The sequence below is a fragment of the Sturnus vulgaris genome, chromosome 3, assembly GCF_052056855.1.
Source record: "Sturnus vulgaris isolate bStuVul1 chromosome 3, bStuVul1.hap1, whole genome shotgun sequence".
Lineage (NCBI taxonomy): Eukaryota > Metazoa > Chordata > Aves > Passeriformes > Sturnidae > Sturnus > Sturnus vulgaris.
In genome coordinates, this window is record NC_142245.1 from 86,321,160 (window position 1) to 86,338,941 (window position 17,782).

General features: G+C 35.3%; 1 protein-coding gene across 3 annotated transcripts in view; it reads right to left on the minus strand.

Annotated features, from left to right (window-relative positions):
- Window positions 1-2,745: 2,745 nt before the first annotated feature.
- Window positions 2,746-17,782, minus strand: part of FAM135A (family with sequence similarity 135 member A) — a 78,420-nt gene continuing 63,383 nt past the window's right edge. For 2 of the 3 annotated variants that reach the window (XM_014870242.2, XM_014870244.2), the window contains 6 exons: window positions 16,700-16,791; window positions 14,566-14,663; window positions 9,201-9,352; window positions 8,180-8,290; window positions 4,914-5,027; window positions 2,746-4,196 (listed from right to left, as the gene is read on the minus strand). In XM_014870242.2, coding sequence (XP_014725728.2) covers window positions 3,991-4,196; window positions 4,914-5,027; window positions 8,180-8,290; window positions 9,201-9,352; window positions 14,566-14,663; window positions 16,700-16,791 — 773 coding nt within the window. In that variant the 3' untranslated portion in view covers window positions 2,746-3,990. The remainder of the gene's footprint in view (window positions 4,197-4,913; window positions 5,028-8,179; window positions 8,291-9,200; window positions 9,353-14,565; window positions 14,664-16,699; window positions 16,792-17,782) is intronic. The other variant, XR_015802669.1, reaches the window with a different exon arrangement.

A 17,782-nucleotide genomic window follows, 5' to 3' on the forward strand; every position in this document is an offset into this window, starting at 1 on the left:
CTAACCTTGTTCTCAGATCAAACACAATTCTGTACACAGATACCTGAAGAAGATAACTTGGAGATCTGAATCTAAAAGAACATTTTTTGTTCACATCCGAAAGCTTTAAGAAAGTAAATCTCGGTAAATTAAAGAGCAGCAGCACTTCCTGGAGTTTATTGGAGCTACATCTGGCAATGCCTACACGCTGAAAGTAATTAAATTTAACTGACTGCTTTACGAGTGACATTTTCTCAATCAGCCTTTTATAACACGGTTAATTAGACATTAGAGGCTGAAAATAATGGAAACCCTTTCCTTTATTTTAACAGCAAGATGCTGGGCCTCTAGATCAAAGAGAATAAAGATGAATGCAGAAAAAGATGCTCTGCCCAAAAGCAGCAAGAAAAAAACCTAAACAGATCTCGTCAAAGTTCTAGAACTTTTATGTGTTCAGTACAATAAAAACATGAAATCCTTCCCTTAAACGTACCAAGCTGCCTGCAGACACCAAGTAATAGTAAGCTCTGCTTCTAAAGTGCTTAACACAATCCATGAAAAATCATACTTGTATGCGTACATCCTATGTACAAGCATGCGTGTCGAATTTCAAATGGTAAGAATGAAATAGCAGTGAAAGATTAATGAGGCACTGTTTATCCACCTAAAAATTAACTGTCTTCAAAACATTTCTTGTCTTTATTTATTGTATTGCTGTAAAAATTCACTTGTAACTCTTGAATTATTTCTAGATCTTTTGACTAAGAAGGTAATAAATCTTACCATTGGTAAAAACAAATGTAGCTTACACCGCAGGAATTTTCTACTTTGTGATTAAATGGAGTACTTTCTTTTCTTGTTTTCCTTCCTTTGTTTACTGATCATTTATCTCTTGCACTGCAGCATGCTTTGCAAGATGACACAAACATTGTACTTAGCTTGCTCTTCTAAAAAGTGGGGAATAAAAGACTTGCAGCTATCACAAAGCTTGCAGCAGGTCAGTTCAGATAAGCCAAATGTACTGGTCTTGGGGACTACCTGGAAAGCACCACACCCAGCACTGCCCTGGGCAGCACGTGTACTGATATTGCCTAAATGCCCCCTCTGCCTCTGAGACCACGTCAAGAACCTTGGTTATCTGAACACCACACCTGGTCAGGGCTAGGCAAATAAAACCAGCTTGGAAACAAGGTTGTTTCATGGTTACAGAGTAAGTTTTCCATCAATGTCAAATCTCTCTGCTCTGCTGCAAATCCTGGTGATTTCCAGCATAACATGAATTCTTTTTCCAAAGTAGTAGCAATACCTAGATTGACAAGAACAGAAAGTTTAGTTTGTATCAAGGATTCAAACACAATGCAAGGAATTAATTTATATACACAACATGGAAACAGAGGTTCAGACACTATGTCATCTTATGCAGTGATCTCCTAATAATATCACTGAGAACTTTTTGAAATAACAGTACCCAGCCTACTGCCTTCAGGGAACAAGACACTGACAGTTAAAGGAATGTTAAGACCTCCGTTTTTAACCTCTCATTCTGTAAGCAGCATAATCCTCTTTGAAGCAGCTGCAGGCTACCTGCTTGAAGGAGAGGTCACTATCACTAAAGGAAGTTGAAGCCCTCATTCAAACAGAAGAGTGGTGACATCAGATGACACTGACTTATGTATCCACAAGTCTGTATTTAGGTCTAGGAAAGAGAAGGCAGAAAACTGCAGGAGAAGGGGGAACATGCCATGCAACACATGCCCAGTTATCCAAAATATCCCAGCCTGCATGTGTTGTTCAGAGAGCAACTGCAAGTGACCATACAGTGTGTAAGTCAACATGAACCTCCTACGCTTCAAGGACATGTCGGGGTCATTTCACTTCTCACTACTGTCAGACAGCACATTCCTTTGGGACTTTGGCATGTTAAACAGTTAAAAGCTACAGTACTGGGAGGGCTACCAGACTACATATGCAGTAGGCAATAAAAATTAAGGGAGAATGAATTTAATGTTCTCTTAATTTGCCCTGTTTCTTGATATATTTAGATGCAAATATCAGATGATTTCCTGCACTATTTTCCTCAAAGAAAAAACCTAATTCAAGCTGCGTTAAGTAGATGGGATCTAGTGTTAACCACCGCCCCAAAAAAAGAAAAAAAAGGAAGAAAAAAAAGAAGTGGCTGTCATGATACTTCTGCTTTTCTGATCACAAAAGCATGCTTTACACATTCAGATTTCCAGACACAGAAAGCAAGACAGACATTTTTCAGTAGTGACAGAACTAAATACTTGTTTACTAAGAATAGTTTCAAGTCTTTTGTGAATCAAGGAATATTTTGTAACTTTAGCTCCCTCAAACAGCTATTCAAAGTTTAGCCAGTAGCCAAATTCAATAATACTGTTAAATAAAAGACAGTTGAGATACCAGAACATAATTTAAACATTTAGAGCTTAATAGCAACATCAAAATACAAATTTAAGAATAAAATAGGCATTGTTATAGTGAGTATGTATTAAAGATACTTTTGTGTCATAAGGACTTGCCTAACACAACTCTGATAAAATACTCCGCAGTGTATATGTTGCTGAACTGTAGATACTCATTTGAGCATCTTGAAAGTTATAGGGAACCCTCCACCCCCACATATTACAAAGACTATTATACAACATTCCATATCAAATGCAAAAATCACTTCATTATAAATTATTATTGCTATATTAACTTCAAAAGTACAAAATTATTAATTATATACAAAAAGCCTCCCCAGAATTTTGGTAATTAGCAGAACATTTCAGTTTCTTTAATTGCTTTCATTAGAGTAATTTCTTAATTTTATTAACACCAAATGCAATAACACAATGCTAAAAATAAACATGCATTATACAACAAATTTATATTTTTCAAAAAATGGTCATTACAATTAGTGTACAATTAGTGAATGCACATGTAACTCTTTCCCCCCACCTTTAGTGAATTATTTTTTGAAACAGAGAAAAGGGAAGGAAGAAGAAACCAAACAATGCAATTCAGCACCAGTAGAAAGTCAGACCTTTAACATTTCTGTATATCAAAAACATTTTATCTGTGTCACTGAACAGGTAAAGTTTACAATATTGTCTCATTTGAAGATGTATTGATTTATATTTACAATACTTTATAGTCAATAAAACATTTTAACAATATTTAAAAATTGTTTAAATTCATAAAAGTATTGCAGAAATTTATAACATTTACTTATTTTAAGTATATACAAGGAAGTCCACATAAAATTGTCCATGTTCATCTGACGAACTGACAGAGTGAGGAACCATCTTAATGCAGTTTGCAAAACCCCAATTATTTGAAGGCAGCTATCATTGAACATTCAAAAATCCTTAGTTGCTATTTGCTTCTGAAAACAAGTTCCAGTAATAAAATCTGAGTATGTAAACTAATATGTTTTTGAGATCAGCAGAAAATATATTCCCACAGGTATAACATACTTAACAATGACAGTAATGATTTTGTAGAAAACTACTAAGCTGTAGCAGATATAGTAGTTTTCAAATATCCAGTATTTTAGCAGCTCGTTGTGTTTCCAGTTAAACTTCCTACAGTGCTAAAATACAACAAGTCAACACGTAAGACATTGTTAGAATTTTAAAATCCAATTTATTTTTGGCATCTAGAGCCTCTTGTAAAATGTAGCCAAGTAACATCGACTTCTGTTGTCTGAAAGCCAATAACCAACCAAACAAAAGTACACACTGTGCTTTAATCTCCAAATAATCAGGTACCCAAAATTAAGAAAAATAGAAAAGTAAAAAGAACAAAATAAAAAAATATTGCACAGTCACATTACCTAGAAAGTAAAGTTGATGTTAAAAAGCCCTAAGTGTGGATGATATAAATTATCTTCCATATAAAAAGTATAAATATCTCTTAAAATACAGCTGCAGCCATACTTTAACACCACACATTATCTGAATTCATCTGTTAATGAGGTAATAACCAAGTCTCTGACAATGCTTTTCTTTACTGAAAATATTTTAGGGCAGCAACAAGAAAGAATTTTTCTAAAAATATTTCTGAATCAAGAACAGCAATGTGTGCAGCTCTCCCTATGAGAGAATCTGCTGTATTGGGCAATGCATTAATTACGTTATAACGAACCAAATTACATTCCTTATTTTGAAGAACTGGCAGAAGCAGGTTCTGGATCATTTCAGCATAAATTGGTCCTGTAGAGGAAAAGAAAAGTTGTGAATTGCCAGAAACAAACACAATTCTTTGACCTTGAACTTGAACACATTCTAGAGTAAGAGAAGTAATGAAATGTGTTATGCTGTGATTCCGTTAAGATAGAACATACAGAAAGTTTAATTTCCTCTAGAAATGTTGCAAAAATAGTTTCAAGCTATGCATTTTGGTATTTGTACATTTATTAATTTATTACATCACATAAAAGTTATTTGTCAATATATAATACTAGAATGCAATTGTGTTAGGATAGCTCAACAGCAAGTACAACAACTGACCTTAACTGATTGTGGAAAAATTACCTTTTCTTTCAGTGCTAACATTAAGCTGCAGCTAAATACTGCCCAGGGCTTGATGCTACCATTTGATATCCTCAAAAATCAAAATTATTTGTTCTCCCCGTTCATGGCATAGTGCATCAAGGGCTGTGTCTATCTCACCTAACTTTCAGCAAAGTCAGTCAGAAACCTGTTCAGTCTCATCTCCTTCTGCATGTAATAGAACAGGACAGATACAGAAAGCAAGTCAGCCCCTACATGGATTTTCTCTCTCTACTACTACTACTACAAAGTAAGCCCAGAGCTTCTAAGCACATAATAGAGGTGCCTTAGTTAAGCAGCCAAAATTAAATTGGAGTAGATTGGTACATGTAAGGTTTTAAACTGAGTGGTTTGTTTATTTTGCAGGATATTTATTACCTGATTGTTTATCCTTTAAAGCTGTTTTACACATCTCAATGCGAGCAGAGTGATAAGGAACGTAACGATCCTGCAGAGATCCTACTAACACAATGTTTTTGAAGTAATGAAGACCTACAAGAAAAAAGGTATCACTTATAGCAAAGCCTTTGATCTATTACTATGGAATAATTAAACATTTTACAAATTATATTTGGCACTAATTTATTACAGGAACTTGCCCAAAAAGGGAGAAAACCCAATTACAATAGGCAGAGCTGCAAAATAATAAGATGTTTGGTAGGAGCCTTTCCTCTGTACATATTGAATACACATGGCCATGGCTCAGTGGTAGAGTTTCCCATTAAACTGAGTATGGTTCAAACCTTCATTTTGTTTCTTAGGAATACAGTGGTTTGTTTCTGGCTATACAGAAGAGAGTAAAGCCTCCACATTGCTTAAAGGAACCTAAGGAACCATGGATAGTGCCTTGTCTTCACTGATATTTCAGACAATAGTTGCATTAAAATTCCTAGCACCTAAAAATTCCTAAAATTGCCTAGCACCAATGTGTATACATGATACAGCCCCCCTAGTGCAGGTGCCTCTATAATGCACTGCCTCACTGTAAGGTTTAACCTTCAGCTCAAGCACAGGTGCAGAATCCACCCAACACAACCCGAAGTATAATTAAATCTTTATAACCAAACCCAGACTTCCTACTTCTTGGACAAGCATGCTAATATTAGAATGATCAAAGGTAGGAACCTCCAGTAATGACAGAGTTACAGCCCTTAAAGACATTTAATTGTTACATTTGCTCTAGAAAGCTGCATCAGATTTCTGGTGCTGCCCATCTGCTTTAGGCCAAACACAATGGAGAACTTTAAGATAATAGTTTGCCTTAGAACAGCTCCTTCTGCATATCAGATTTTAGACCTAAGTATCAGCAGTCTTTCATTATGAAGAAGTGATAAAAATCTTCAGCAGAAGCAAAGAAAATATACAGAAAATGTATATTTCATAAGGTAAGTGAGTTTTACTGTTTACCTATTCTTCATCCATTATCCGGTTAAGCAACAGGATGATGTGTTTAACGTGAATGTTCTTTGGCAGATTTGAAATCTAGAATCACAAGCCACTATACAACAATGTGGCTGAGACCTTGACCCTCAAAACACCTGCTGGATCCACAGCAGGTTTTAGATTTTGCTGCCTTAGGGATTTTCCCAGATACAAAGCCAATGTCCTAAGAAGACACCGCATCAAGCAGTTAACAGACATTTCTTCATCTTAGACCTCTATTTTCTTATATGATTACAAAAATCAACAGAAGTTGCAAAATCATAGCTATACTTCTTAACAGTGTTGTCAATCTCTGCATGTACTCAGGGGTTAAGTGACTTGTGGAAAGACTTCTGTTTAGAATCCCTGTTGAGACCAGTACACAAATTCCTTGTATTGAGAATCTGAAAAGAGGAATTGTGAATCCCAAATGCCTCTCGCCTTGTGTCTGACAGTCAAGCATAGCCAATGCTGTATGCCCACTGAGTGAAGAAAGAGATGGCAGGACAGAAGCAGGCCTTGTACAGATACCAAGAGTTAAAGGCACCAACACCTACATTGTACATACAGTATATTAACTCACCACTCAAAGGAAAACTTTGTTCCTTTTCTATGAGGGAAGCATAAAACTTACTTTCTTTTCTCCTTATCTAAAATTATGAATTTTTCACAGCTCTTTCTCCTGTCTCCCCCAGCCTTTCCTTCTCCCTTTACACTGACCTCACTGAAGGACCTGGAAACAAGATGTATGAAGTTCTGGCCCAAAATTTCCATCTCATTGGTAAGAAAGAAAAAAGCAGAAACTGAGCCTGAAGACTTTTATAATCCTTCTACCATTTACGGAGAGCAAGGTCTGAAACACACATTATGACTCTTGAAATGATCCAGGTCTTTCAAAAATCTGTCATATAAAGGTCTGTCATCAGAAAAATATGTCACATTTCTACAACAGACAATAGTACTCAAATGACAGTTTCTTGTCATGTTGAGATACATACACATAAAAACCATGGAATATGAATCTTTTTAAAGCCAACTTTAAACCAGATTAATTAATCTGATTATCTCTTAACAGGGGTCCCACATTCTTACTCAGCATCCAGTGTCTAAGTTCTCACGTAAGTTCTGTTTATATTCAAACATTTGTTTGCAAAAGACAGCAAAAGTAAATTGAGTTCACCTTTAAATACCAGTTCAGCTTTAAATATTGCCCTATCATCAACAAAATCACTTTTTGATAGTAGATTCTGAAGAGAAGGATAAAAAAAATGCAAGTTTTTCTAAAATCAAATTTTGATCAATATTCCTATCTTATCTATGATTTTTCTTCTTGCCCCTTCCTGATTATTTGCTGCTTCTTGTAAATCCTGTAAATTTTATATTCGAGCACCTCAAGAGCTATATGTCAGTCTTTTCCTGTCCATATCTTTGTAGTTCATTGTTTTTAATAAAATTCCTGCTTTGATAACCTAGAAATATTTTGATGTAGGAGTGTGCCTGGATTTTTCACAACACAGCACAAGCATCTCTGGCTCCACAACTGCTTGACTGACACACATTCAGAAACACCTGTCAGATGAATCCTCAATGATCTTATAATGCCTAATGGAAACTATCCCCCTGCTGGCACATCATCTACTGGCAAAATGCATTCTTGGCCAACAGTTGAAATAAGGATATTCAACCCAGAGAAAACCATATGAATGATATAGTATGAATAATTTAATCTGGGATTTAGCTATTATGCTAAGTACAACTTCTCCTTCCTTTATGAAAATGAGTTTTTGTTTTCCCTGACCATCTTAATGAGGTTAGAAATGACTACTTAATAAAAACTTAAAAGCAGAATTTTAGATTTATAATATATATAAGAAAGGCAGATAGAGAAACAAGTAATCCTAAATGTGTATGAATGTACTTGACTTGCCACACAGTGGTTCACAGATAGATATTAAAATTTAAACTTATTTATCTGTTGGTACAGTGACTGCACTCAAGTTCTGCTCATTAGTTAGGAAGGAAAGTCTCAAAGTAATATCCTACCTCTGCAACAAAAATGGTTTACTGTTTATTTTACTTGAAGAATACAGGACTAAAGCAACTCTTAAATATTAAAACAGAAACAGGTGCTTTCTGAAAATAAGTTCTTTTTCTTTTTAGGTTTCCTATTCACACTTATACACAGTTGCCTTTAAGAGATAGGAAGAATTAACAAAGCTTACCTGCTTTTTTACTAAGTTTATATAAGAATGTCTGTCGTGGATCTGAATGGTCTCGACATGTCAGTTGCAATAAAGAACCAGATTTCTTCCATTTCTGCATGAACCACAGTCCTGCATTGTTAGGTACAACATGAGTATAGATCCACAATAAAATATGAAAACTAATTAAACGTAAATATAATATGTAAAGTTCATAACAGTCTCTCAGATATTAATTTTACTTTTCATGTAAGGGTTGTCAAGCTCAGAAACCGGTTAAATTTTCATTTTCTTTCTTGTCTATACAAAGAAGCATGAAGGCCTTTATCTCCACTAATGTACATGCCTGCCCACAAAAAATAACTTCCAGAAAGTGTAAATACAATAATGTTTGCCAGAATATACACATTCTATTTCAATAATTTATATAATATTAGAACATTTTGATGTTCAAAAAACAACAGACATTACTTCTCCAATTTCTAAAATGAAGTCATTAAATGTAACTTGAAAAAAGGAAGCAGAATTTTCTCACAGTAATACCATAGTAGAATGTTTTCTATGGTACTATATTCTCTTTTTTAGCAAATAATAGTAATAGGTGGCTAGCTGTTTTTTCAGAAAATCTTGCATCCCTCGCCATGCACATCTGCAGAAACACACTGCAGGTTGTAAGGCATTTTTGAGAGAGAAAAGACGTCAATAGTTCAGAACTATTTTAATGTGTCTTATCTAATTGTTTGTCAGATTAAGTATATTCAAGTTCAGTTTATAATAAATTGAGCTCAACAGATTAGAACGAGTTTATTTAGGCTGTAACAGAAAATCTGAGCCAAACATACTGGAAAATACACCAATCACCTCTTGCACATCCTTTTATTGATACTTTACTTTTATAACTCTTCTTTCTGCATATGACAGTGAAATATGCAGTTTCTCAAAATCACACTAATGCAGAAATGTGCACCCCACATGAAAATGCTAAGTGCATTTCAAAGACAAGATTTCTCCTAAACAAATACTACTGAAAATAATACTTCACCTGTATTTACAAGAGCACTGCTGTTGTAGAGGGTACCAAGATGTGGTCCAGACAGAGACAGGAAGGTATGAAGTTTGTTGAGGTAATATTTAAATCGATGTCTTGTGAGCACTGAACGGATTATTAAATTACCCAGTGAGTGTCCAATAAAGCTGTTTAAAAAAGAAAAAGCAATATAACATGGAATTTTATGGCAGGATTTTTTTTCTTTTAACAGAGAAAAAGAAAACAGGTGTGATGAAATGCTAAAAGAGCATGGAAAAAATTAATGAAAAGTTTCCATTCAGACCTGTATTTTATGTTGTACAGGAGGCATAGCTTGTCCATATCTCTCAAGCTGCACAAACTCATTACAAACACGTTCTGAACTCCTCCAGAAATATTTCATACAGCATTTTTGAAAAGCTAACAAAACTAAACTATCTTTCCACCAGCATCTGCCACCCAAACCCAAGATAATTTCTGGGTTCATTTCCCTTAGCATCAACTATTAAGAAAATATTTTATGAGCCATGCATGACTGAAAACGTCATTACTTTGGCATGTGATGGCACTCAATGTGATAAATGTATGGGCATTCCTGAAACAATCTAGTGGAGAGAGATTCCAAAGGTAGTCCTAATAGGGGGGAACACGCTTACTTAACCTGATTATTTAAAAAACAGAAGCAATATCTCAGATCTCTTAAGCAGATTGACCAAAAGAAGTGATTACCAGCTTGAGCAAGCAATTGAATTGCCTCTGCCAGGCCAATATTACTTTTAGATGTTTTCCTGGTTAAGCAATTTAAGGGAAAGTCGGATGGGACTCTTTAGCTTCTTGTATCCAAGGATAAACATTACTTAACATGAGATGCTTACTATCATACACGCAAGTCTATATAAAGCGTTTCTTTAAAATGGACACTACGAAATTAAGCAATTCTGGTTATTATGCTTACAGATCCCTGCTGAGGTAAGGACCACACCAGACTAGGCACTGACTTAAAGAGTATATGATAGGGACCAGACTCACAAAGTTAGAAGGAAAAAGTGCCTTCCTGCATTACAGATGCAACCCCAGGATATTGCAAAAACAAAAAACCATCCAGAATTATGTATATTAGAACTATCATTGCTAGGACACATGTGCTACAGTATTATACCTCTAGGATCATCATTCCTCTTTGCTCTGTATCACTACATTCATCAACAGAAGTGGCTAAAATAAAGTTTCCTGTAACGTCTGTGTAAAATACAGTGCTAAAAGATTAACTGTTTAAATGCTTCCCAAGCAAGAATCACTGCCTTAGAAAATACCAACTAAAGGTAAATTAAAAAATTCAAACAATTGTTTATAGAATGGCAGAACCACCCTGAACTCCTAAACTCCAAAATAATTATGAGTTTTTATGACAGAAGATTTTTTGTTCATTATTAATACATAGTTTAAGCAGGTATGTATATTCTTCTCAATTGCTTTTAATACTAGATTTCCATTATTATTTGTATGAAAAATTCTTTGCTTGAGTTTGCTATATTTGCCTTAGCTAATTTTGAAATGAACGATTATATATCTTCTGTGGTGTCAGCACAACAGCAGTGCATTTGCAAAACAAAACACTGAGCTGCTCTCTTGAATACTAAAATTTAAAACTATTCCCTTGGAGGACATCATAAAAATCCACACAAGAACAACAAAACCACAGATTTCTTTAGAAACAAGTAAATATCCACAGAAATTTAGTTGATCCTGAAGATGATCTGCATGATGTAACTGCTTTTGAGTAAAAGAGATTGTTTTCTAAAGAAGATCTGAACATTAGCAGAGATGCTCTCTTGACTGTCCTCCTACAATTTAACAGTATTTACTAAAACCTTAAGAGGATGAGAAACCCTTATACTATAACTGTACCATAACAAAGGGCATTTTCTGTGAAAAAAGCAGCAATCAATTTATCAATTCTATCATCCCTAAGCGTACAGGCATACCTAACCAAAACTTCAGAAACATGAAAGATCGATTTTGAGGAAAACTGGGAGCTCACAATCAGCTATGTGAATGTACCTCAAAGATTAAACACTTGTAGCTACTGTGAAAAGCCATAGAAATACAATAAAGGTTACAGTAATACATTGCAGTCCAATTCAGATATTTAGGTGAACACACAACAAGCTTCAAATTTGTTTTTTAATGGAGAAAGGTTTAAAAGTTTGCTCAAATCAAAAAGAGGAGGAGAAGCAAAATCCTTCAAATACGGTTTTGAAAGTATAAAACAGGAATGCATCTATCCTACTCATGGGATGCTCTGCAAAAGCCATGAACACTAGGTGGCAATATTACAACCTTCTGAATATATTATTAACACACTGAAGTTAACAAAATGATAGTTTTTATACATGCCTTATGATACAAGTCTACCAATTCATATCATACTAGAAAATCAGACACAGCAAAACTTCATTATTCTGTGCCAGTAAACAAAAATCCTGTCTATAAAAATCCATGGAAGAAGATTCATAATCAACGAGGTGCTAAAACAACAAACATGTTTTAACGATGCTTAGCATTAAAAACTAACTTTTTTTTTATGAGCCACTGTTACTTAGGGAAGAGGATGACAAACTGATTAATCTATCTGAGGTCAAAGTCCAATACAAGCCATCAGAAATTTACCTGACGTGTGTAAAATGGTTTCTGAAACTACCCTATAAGAACAGGTGATTTATTCCCCAGCTGCCTGGTTACCTGAGAGGGCTTCTATTCTCACAGATACTCAAAACTTGAATGGGTATGACTGAGCAATTTGATATGCTTCAAAGCTGTGTTAACTTCGATGGTGGCATTGGTATGACTGGTCCAAATGACCTCCAGATGTCCCTTCAACCTAAAGCCTCCTGTAATTCTTTACTAAACAGTTCTTTTATAAGGCAAATTGCATTTGTTTTGAATCAAGCTTCCAGCTCATGCTTGCTGCACGCTTGTTGCAAGCACAAAGATTTTGTTCAGAGGAGAACGAATGTGTTGGATAGTGAATTGCTGTAATGACTGGTGTTAGCTCTGCAAGTACCAAAAATGTTTACTGAAGCTGACACTATTCCAGTAGTACAGGGAGTATCTTTTTTCAGTATAGGAATGTGGCACAGTAAGTAGGATTTTGACATCACTTGAGAGCATGAGGCTGCTTTTGTCCAAATAAAGGGCAGAATCTCAGAACATCTCTGGAGTTATCTTGACCTGAGTTGATTTTGATTTGTTTAAGCTGTGACAACAATCATCTGCCAGTGAAGTACCAAGTCAGGTCTAAAGTTGTTTTAGTTTCACTACAGTCTCTGTTAATAACAAGTAGTTATTCTGTGTGGCCTGGACTGTGTATCATCAGAATGAAGTGTGGTGTGGAAGACTGTAGGTACAGGTATCATATGGCAGGTCTATTAATGGTCACTGCAGGAGCACAATTGTATAACTTGGGAGAAAAAGCTGGCATTAGGGATAACAGAAATGGGAGGGAAAAAAGAGTAAATGGGGAGCAAAAGAAACAACATATGTGCCAACTGGAAATACAGAAATATCAAATTAACCCATCCAGACCCGAGGCCAAGGAAGCTGGAACTCCCACCATGAACATCATTGTCCTTATACTGAAGCCCTGGGATGCTGATGTCCTACTGCTTAAGCGAGAGAGAATCCAACCATCTTAGGATGTTTGCTTTTTTTACCATACAAAGAGAGATCATAGCTCTGGAGACTGATGTCTATTTTGACTGGGTTATGGAGCAGCACTTGTAGAAAGAACACTTCCTTTAGGAGATGGGGAGATTTTTATGAAGAGAAATCAGCATCATTCAGGACACCACCGATAACTACTAAAAGGTCTGCTTTCTACAGTGGCATAACCAAAATGAGGCAGGAAAGCATCGACTTCTTCAGCAGAGGATTTCTCAGCAGTACTTCCCAGGCTTTCTGGGTCGTCCCTTCAAGGCCTTGCATAGAGGGATGTCTTTCTAACGGTTCTCTCATGTAGCTACCAAAGAATAGCTACAGGATTTGTTGACAGATTTAAGTTTCTCATAAGAAAAGCTTAAGTTGAGAAATGAAAACTTCTGCTTCAGTAGGGCCCAAGACAAGTACACACCTCAAAAAGGAAACTAAAATAAAAATTCATAGTTTTCTTTTCTTTCAAGTGACGAGTAACAAATAAACATGAAAAATATTTACAAATCTGAAGTCTTACATGAGAAGCAAACCAAAAGTAAACAAGAGTTCAGGTCTCAGCTATAAACAATGAGAAGATAAGTGGGTGGGTTTGCTCATTACAGTCTTCAGACAACAGCATGGGAGAGAAGATAGTGTATGTTGGTGGGTAACAGAACTCTTCTCTCCCATACCAAGGGTGCTACCATGTAGTCTGTGAAACAAAAGTATGCTCACACTGTGCTTTTTAAATTTTTAACTCAAGAGTTTAGACAAAATTAAGCATGTCAAATCTTGCCTATCTCAAACCAGAAACATTTGTTTAAGTAGTGGGATTATGTTAAAACGTTTAGATGGTTCCTCCAGCTGAACAAGACCTACCAAACACATGTGAACGCAGAAACTTGTCAGAAACACATGTGACTAGCAAGTCAAGAAACCTTCTGGATGTGTAATTTGAGGATGCCTAAACAAATGGATGAAATCAGGCTTGAATTAGCTCCTTTCATCTATTGATGAGCTAATTCCACCAACACTGCTGAGTTAGTAAGGTGGTCTGCCCAAATGGTGCACCCTACTTTGAGAAAATAAATGAAATAGGCATTCCCTGGAAGTAAAAGCAAAAGAAAACAGGAATGCATAGACTGTGGTAAGCCCTCTAATAAGATGTAAAACATGGTCTTTAGCAGATGAAACAATTAGATAACATAAAGAATAATGAAATATATTTTCATGCAGTTGCCCTTCAACGTCACAAGTAAGATGAAAGTGCCCTGTAGGAGTGACAATACAGTCTGCATGTCATACTTGATTAAGGGACTATAAAATCAGAAGGAAGCTAACTTCATCCTGGCATAGTACTATTACAGGTTCCTTTGATTTTCTCAAAATACTATCTGTTTTTCTGCAGAGCTCTATTATGCAGAATTTGTGGAAGCACAGGACAGCAATTCCTCAAATATAATGCTTAACCTCTGCCCTCAAACCAACAGATGAGCTTACAACATTGTTCAGTCTTCTTTCATCTGGCAATTCCCTCTCTCTCCATTGTCCTCCTTTCCCCTACTCCTCCCCCATCCCAAATTGCTTCTTCCCATCAATCTTTTGGCCTGCTCCTGAGCATCACAGTTTAAAACAACCTAGGGCTCTAGTTTTAAGTTTATTTCTGTAAATAGTATAGAACAGATATTACCTGATTTTTGAAAGGGGTAGATTATAAATTTGTATATACTGTATAATTTCATCTAAAAGACGATCTGTCATGGAATCAAAATCAGCAAAGGTATCATTCTGTAAAATAAAAGAAATAAAAAATAATAACTGTCTTTTCTAATGCAGCAATATACATTCTGCATTCAGTCTGAATTCTTACTCCCCAGTGTTTCCAATCAACAGCACACAAACAAAAGCATCGATATTAACACTACAGCTAGTTATTAGAACTTTTTCATGTAATTTTCTTGTAACACGGAATAAAATGATAGACATTTTACTGCAAGACTACTTTCTTCTAAAACACCAAAACAAATCTTACATTACAAACCCAGCCTCACTTCTAAGCTGTTCTCTACACTTAAGATTATCTGTAGTGAAACAGAAGACCAAACTGCATATTCAGAATTATATCACACTGCCCATGAAATAGAGATGAGACAATTACTGCAACAGCAGTCTACAGTAATACTGGTTATTCAAAATGAAACAAACAAACAAAATTCCTAAGGCCTTATCCCCAGTTCATAGTTGATTCTCTCCAATGATCAGCAGTAAGAAATAAAAAGAGATAGGTAAAGCCTGCCTAGAACTTTTCAACACAAGCTCCAAAGGATCTGTGATATAATCTGTAGTGTTCAACATATTGGTAAATTATCTGGGAAAGAAAAGAAAAGAAGGGGATGAAATATCAGTTTGTAGACAAAACTAAATATCCAGAGTAATCAAATCTAGAACCAACCAGAATTTCACAAGAATCTTATACTACTGCATACCTAGGCGATAAAGTGGCAAGAAATGTAAACCAATGTTACACAGAGAAAACCAGCCCTAACTATATATGCAAACAATAATCTACACATCTGTGTTGCATATAATCAGCTATGTTAGAAAAGCAAGGAAAGAAAATAGCAATATAGCATTTTGTCAGTCTTTTGTAGTGCAAAAGCATCTTAAAAGCCCTGTCTAGTTCTGATAATTCGATTTTAAATGATAAGAAGTTTCAAGTGGGCCAGGAAGGGTACCATGGATGAACAGAATCTTTTCACATCTAATTGTATGAAATAATAAATGGACTAAGTCTCTTCAGTTGCCTCCTGAGGGAAAAATTGTACTTGCTTATAAAATATGTGATTAACTGAAGCAGTGAATGAGGAATGATTATTGAGTATTTTTTCCAAAACAAGCTGTAAGGTAAATTATTTCAATTTCCTTGTTTGCAACTGAATTACCAATGTATATGAACCACAGAATTAATCTCAACTGTAAGTTATGCATACAGAGTAAAAACATTCAAAAAGAATCAGCCAACATTAAGGAGAAAAGTCTGTCAACAGCTCTTAGGTTCAGTGGTCTCAGTGGAATCCACAAATCCGAAAGTCTCACAGGTGCTGACTGACACAAACTATAGGGCTAAAGAAGAGAAAGCCTGGCTTGGTGCCTGTCCAGCCTGTTTCACAAAGCATCCCAGCAGCTACTGCCAGAAAAATGCTAGTGCACTAAATGAAGCTTTTGTTTGAGCCACTGACAAGACTTTGTTCTAGTTCTTCTCTGAAGTATGTCTAATACAATATGTAATACACACATACACACAGACAAAAAGTAAAAACTGGTCTTTGAGCTTTGGCAAGTTTACTTCATCAGAAAATGATAAAATTCACAGAAGTTTAACTCAAGAGGTAATTTGATATTTGTTCAGCAGTAGATCTTGCAGTATACTAACAAAAGAACAAGCAAGAGGAATTTTGTATTTCTCAGATCCTCTGAAATAACACATCTCCCTTCTTGCCACATCAGTTTTCACTATTACCATTTTTACTGCTAGTATTGAGCATATTTTATCCACAATCCAAACTGCTTATGCTGAGAACTTAGGAGACACAATACACACAACAGTGGTAGTAAAAAATGTTACCCCTTAAAATATTTACCTTCAATACCATATAAGATTTTGTAATTACTTTGACTCAAGCCACAAATCAAATAGTGGATTCCATGAAAATACAATAAAAATATACAAAATGTGATAAATACAATAGTGCTATCAAATAAACGTGTCTGAAGGTTTACACTGTTCATAGCTTTATAAAAATTATGTTTTAGTTGGCAAATACCTGATTCCTTTCAGACATAAGAAATTCAATTCTTCCTCCAGGCAGCCCTAGCTCAATGTAAGTTTTCACTAATCTTAGATCTGCGCTGTTACCTTCAAAAGAAAAAGAATCAAGAGTTAGAGTCTCCAAAGTTAACTTGCAATAAAAGCACTCAGAATACTGAAATTAATCTCTGGCAGAGCTTTAGATTTAAACACAGCTAATTATATTCTCAGCCCTAATTAAAATTCAGTAAGACTTCGAAAGAAACTACAATGTCAAATTAAGTGACAAAAGGGTTTATGAAAATGACATTCGATGCAAACACTTTTTAAAAAGCAAGGATGTAGGAAGTCATGTTTGATTTTGTCTTAGCTTCCAACTGATACATAGCACTGTGAACATTACATTCTTGGAAACCTAATTAATTTTGATAAAGCAAATTAAAGAACTCAGTGAATACTCCTTCACTGAATTACAGAATTCAGTGAAGGAGTATTTTCATAAAATGAAAAGGCAGAGTGAACTATCAGCAGATAAAGATACTTTTGGATACTGTGGTACCTAAAACAACAAATGCTAGTTTAACTAGCATTCTGAAGATTTTTCCACATCAGTAGTCATAGATGCTTTTGAAGAAAGGGTAGCCCTTCTGCCTTAATTAGAGAACAGGATTTTAATTTTCATCTGTCATTTCTAGGAAATAGCTTGTATAAGCATGCCAATTTAATAAGAAAATTCTAACTATGTGGACTTTCCTAAGGCTTCAAACAGTTTTTTTAACAGCAAGCTTCTTGGTCAAGTTAATTTTTGTGCAGCTTTTATATGCAATAGCATGACAAGATCTATGCTAGTAAGAGGGAATACCTCCAAGTCCGATTTTTAAAAGTACTTAACAAAGGCTGATTTCTGCCCAAATGAGGAAAGAAAAACTATGCTGTTATTTTATTTTTTTAACTTAGGAATTTGAAAAATGAAGAAAGTGCCTGAGTAGTGTTGTTGCAGACCAACACTCAGTTTTACTGCCCTCTTGCGTTTCTTTACATTGTTAATTCAAGAATTGTCTCAAAAACACACAAAAGCTAGAGGGGATATTGTTTCTTA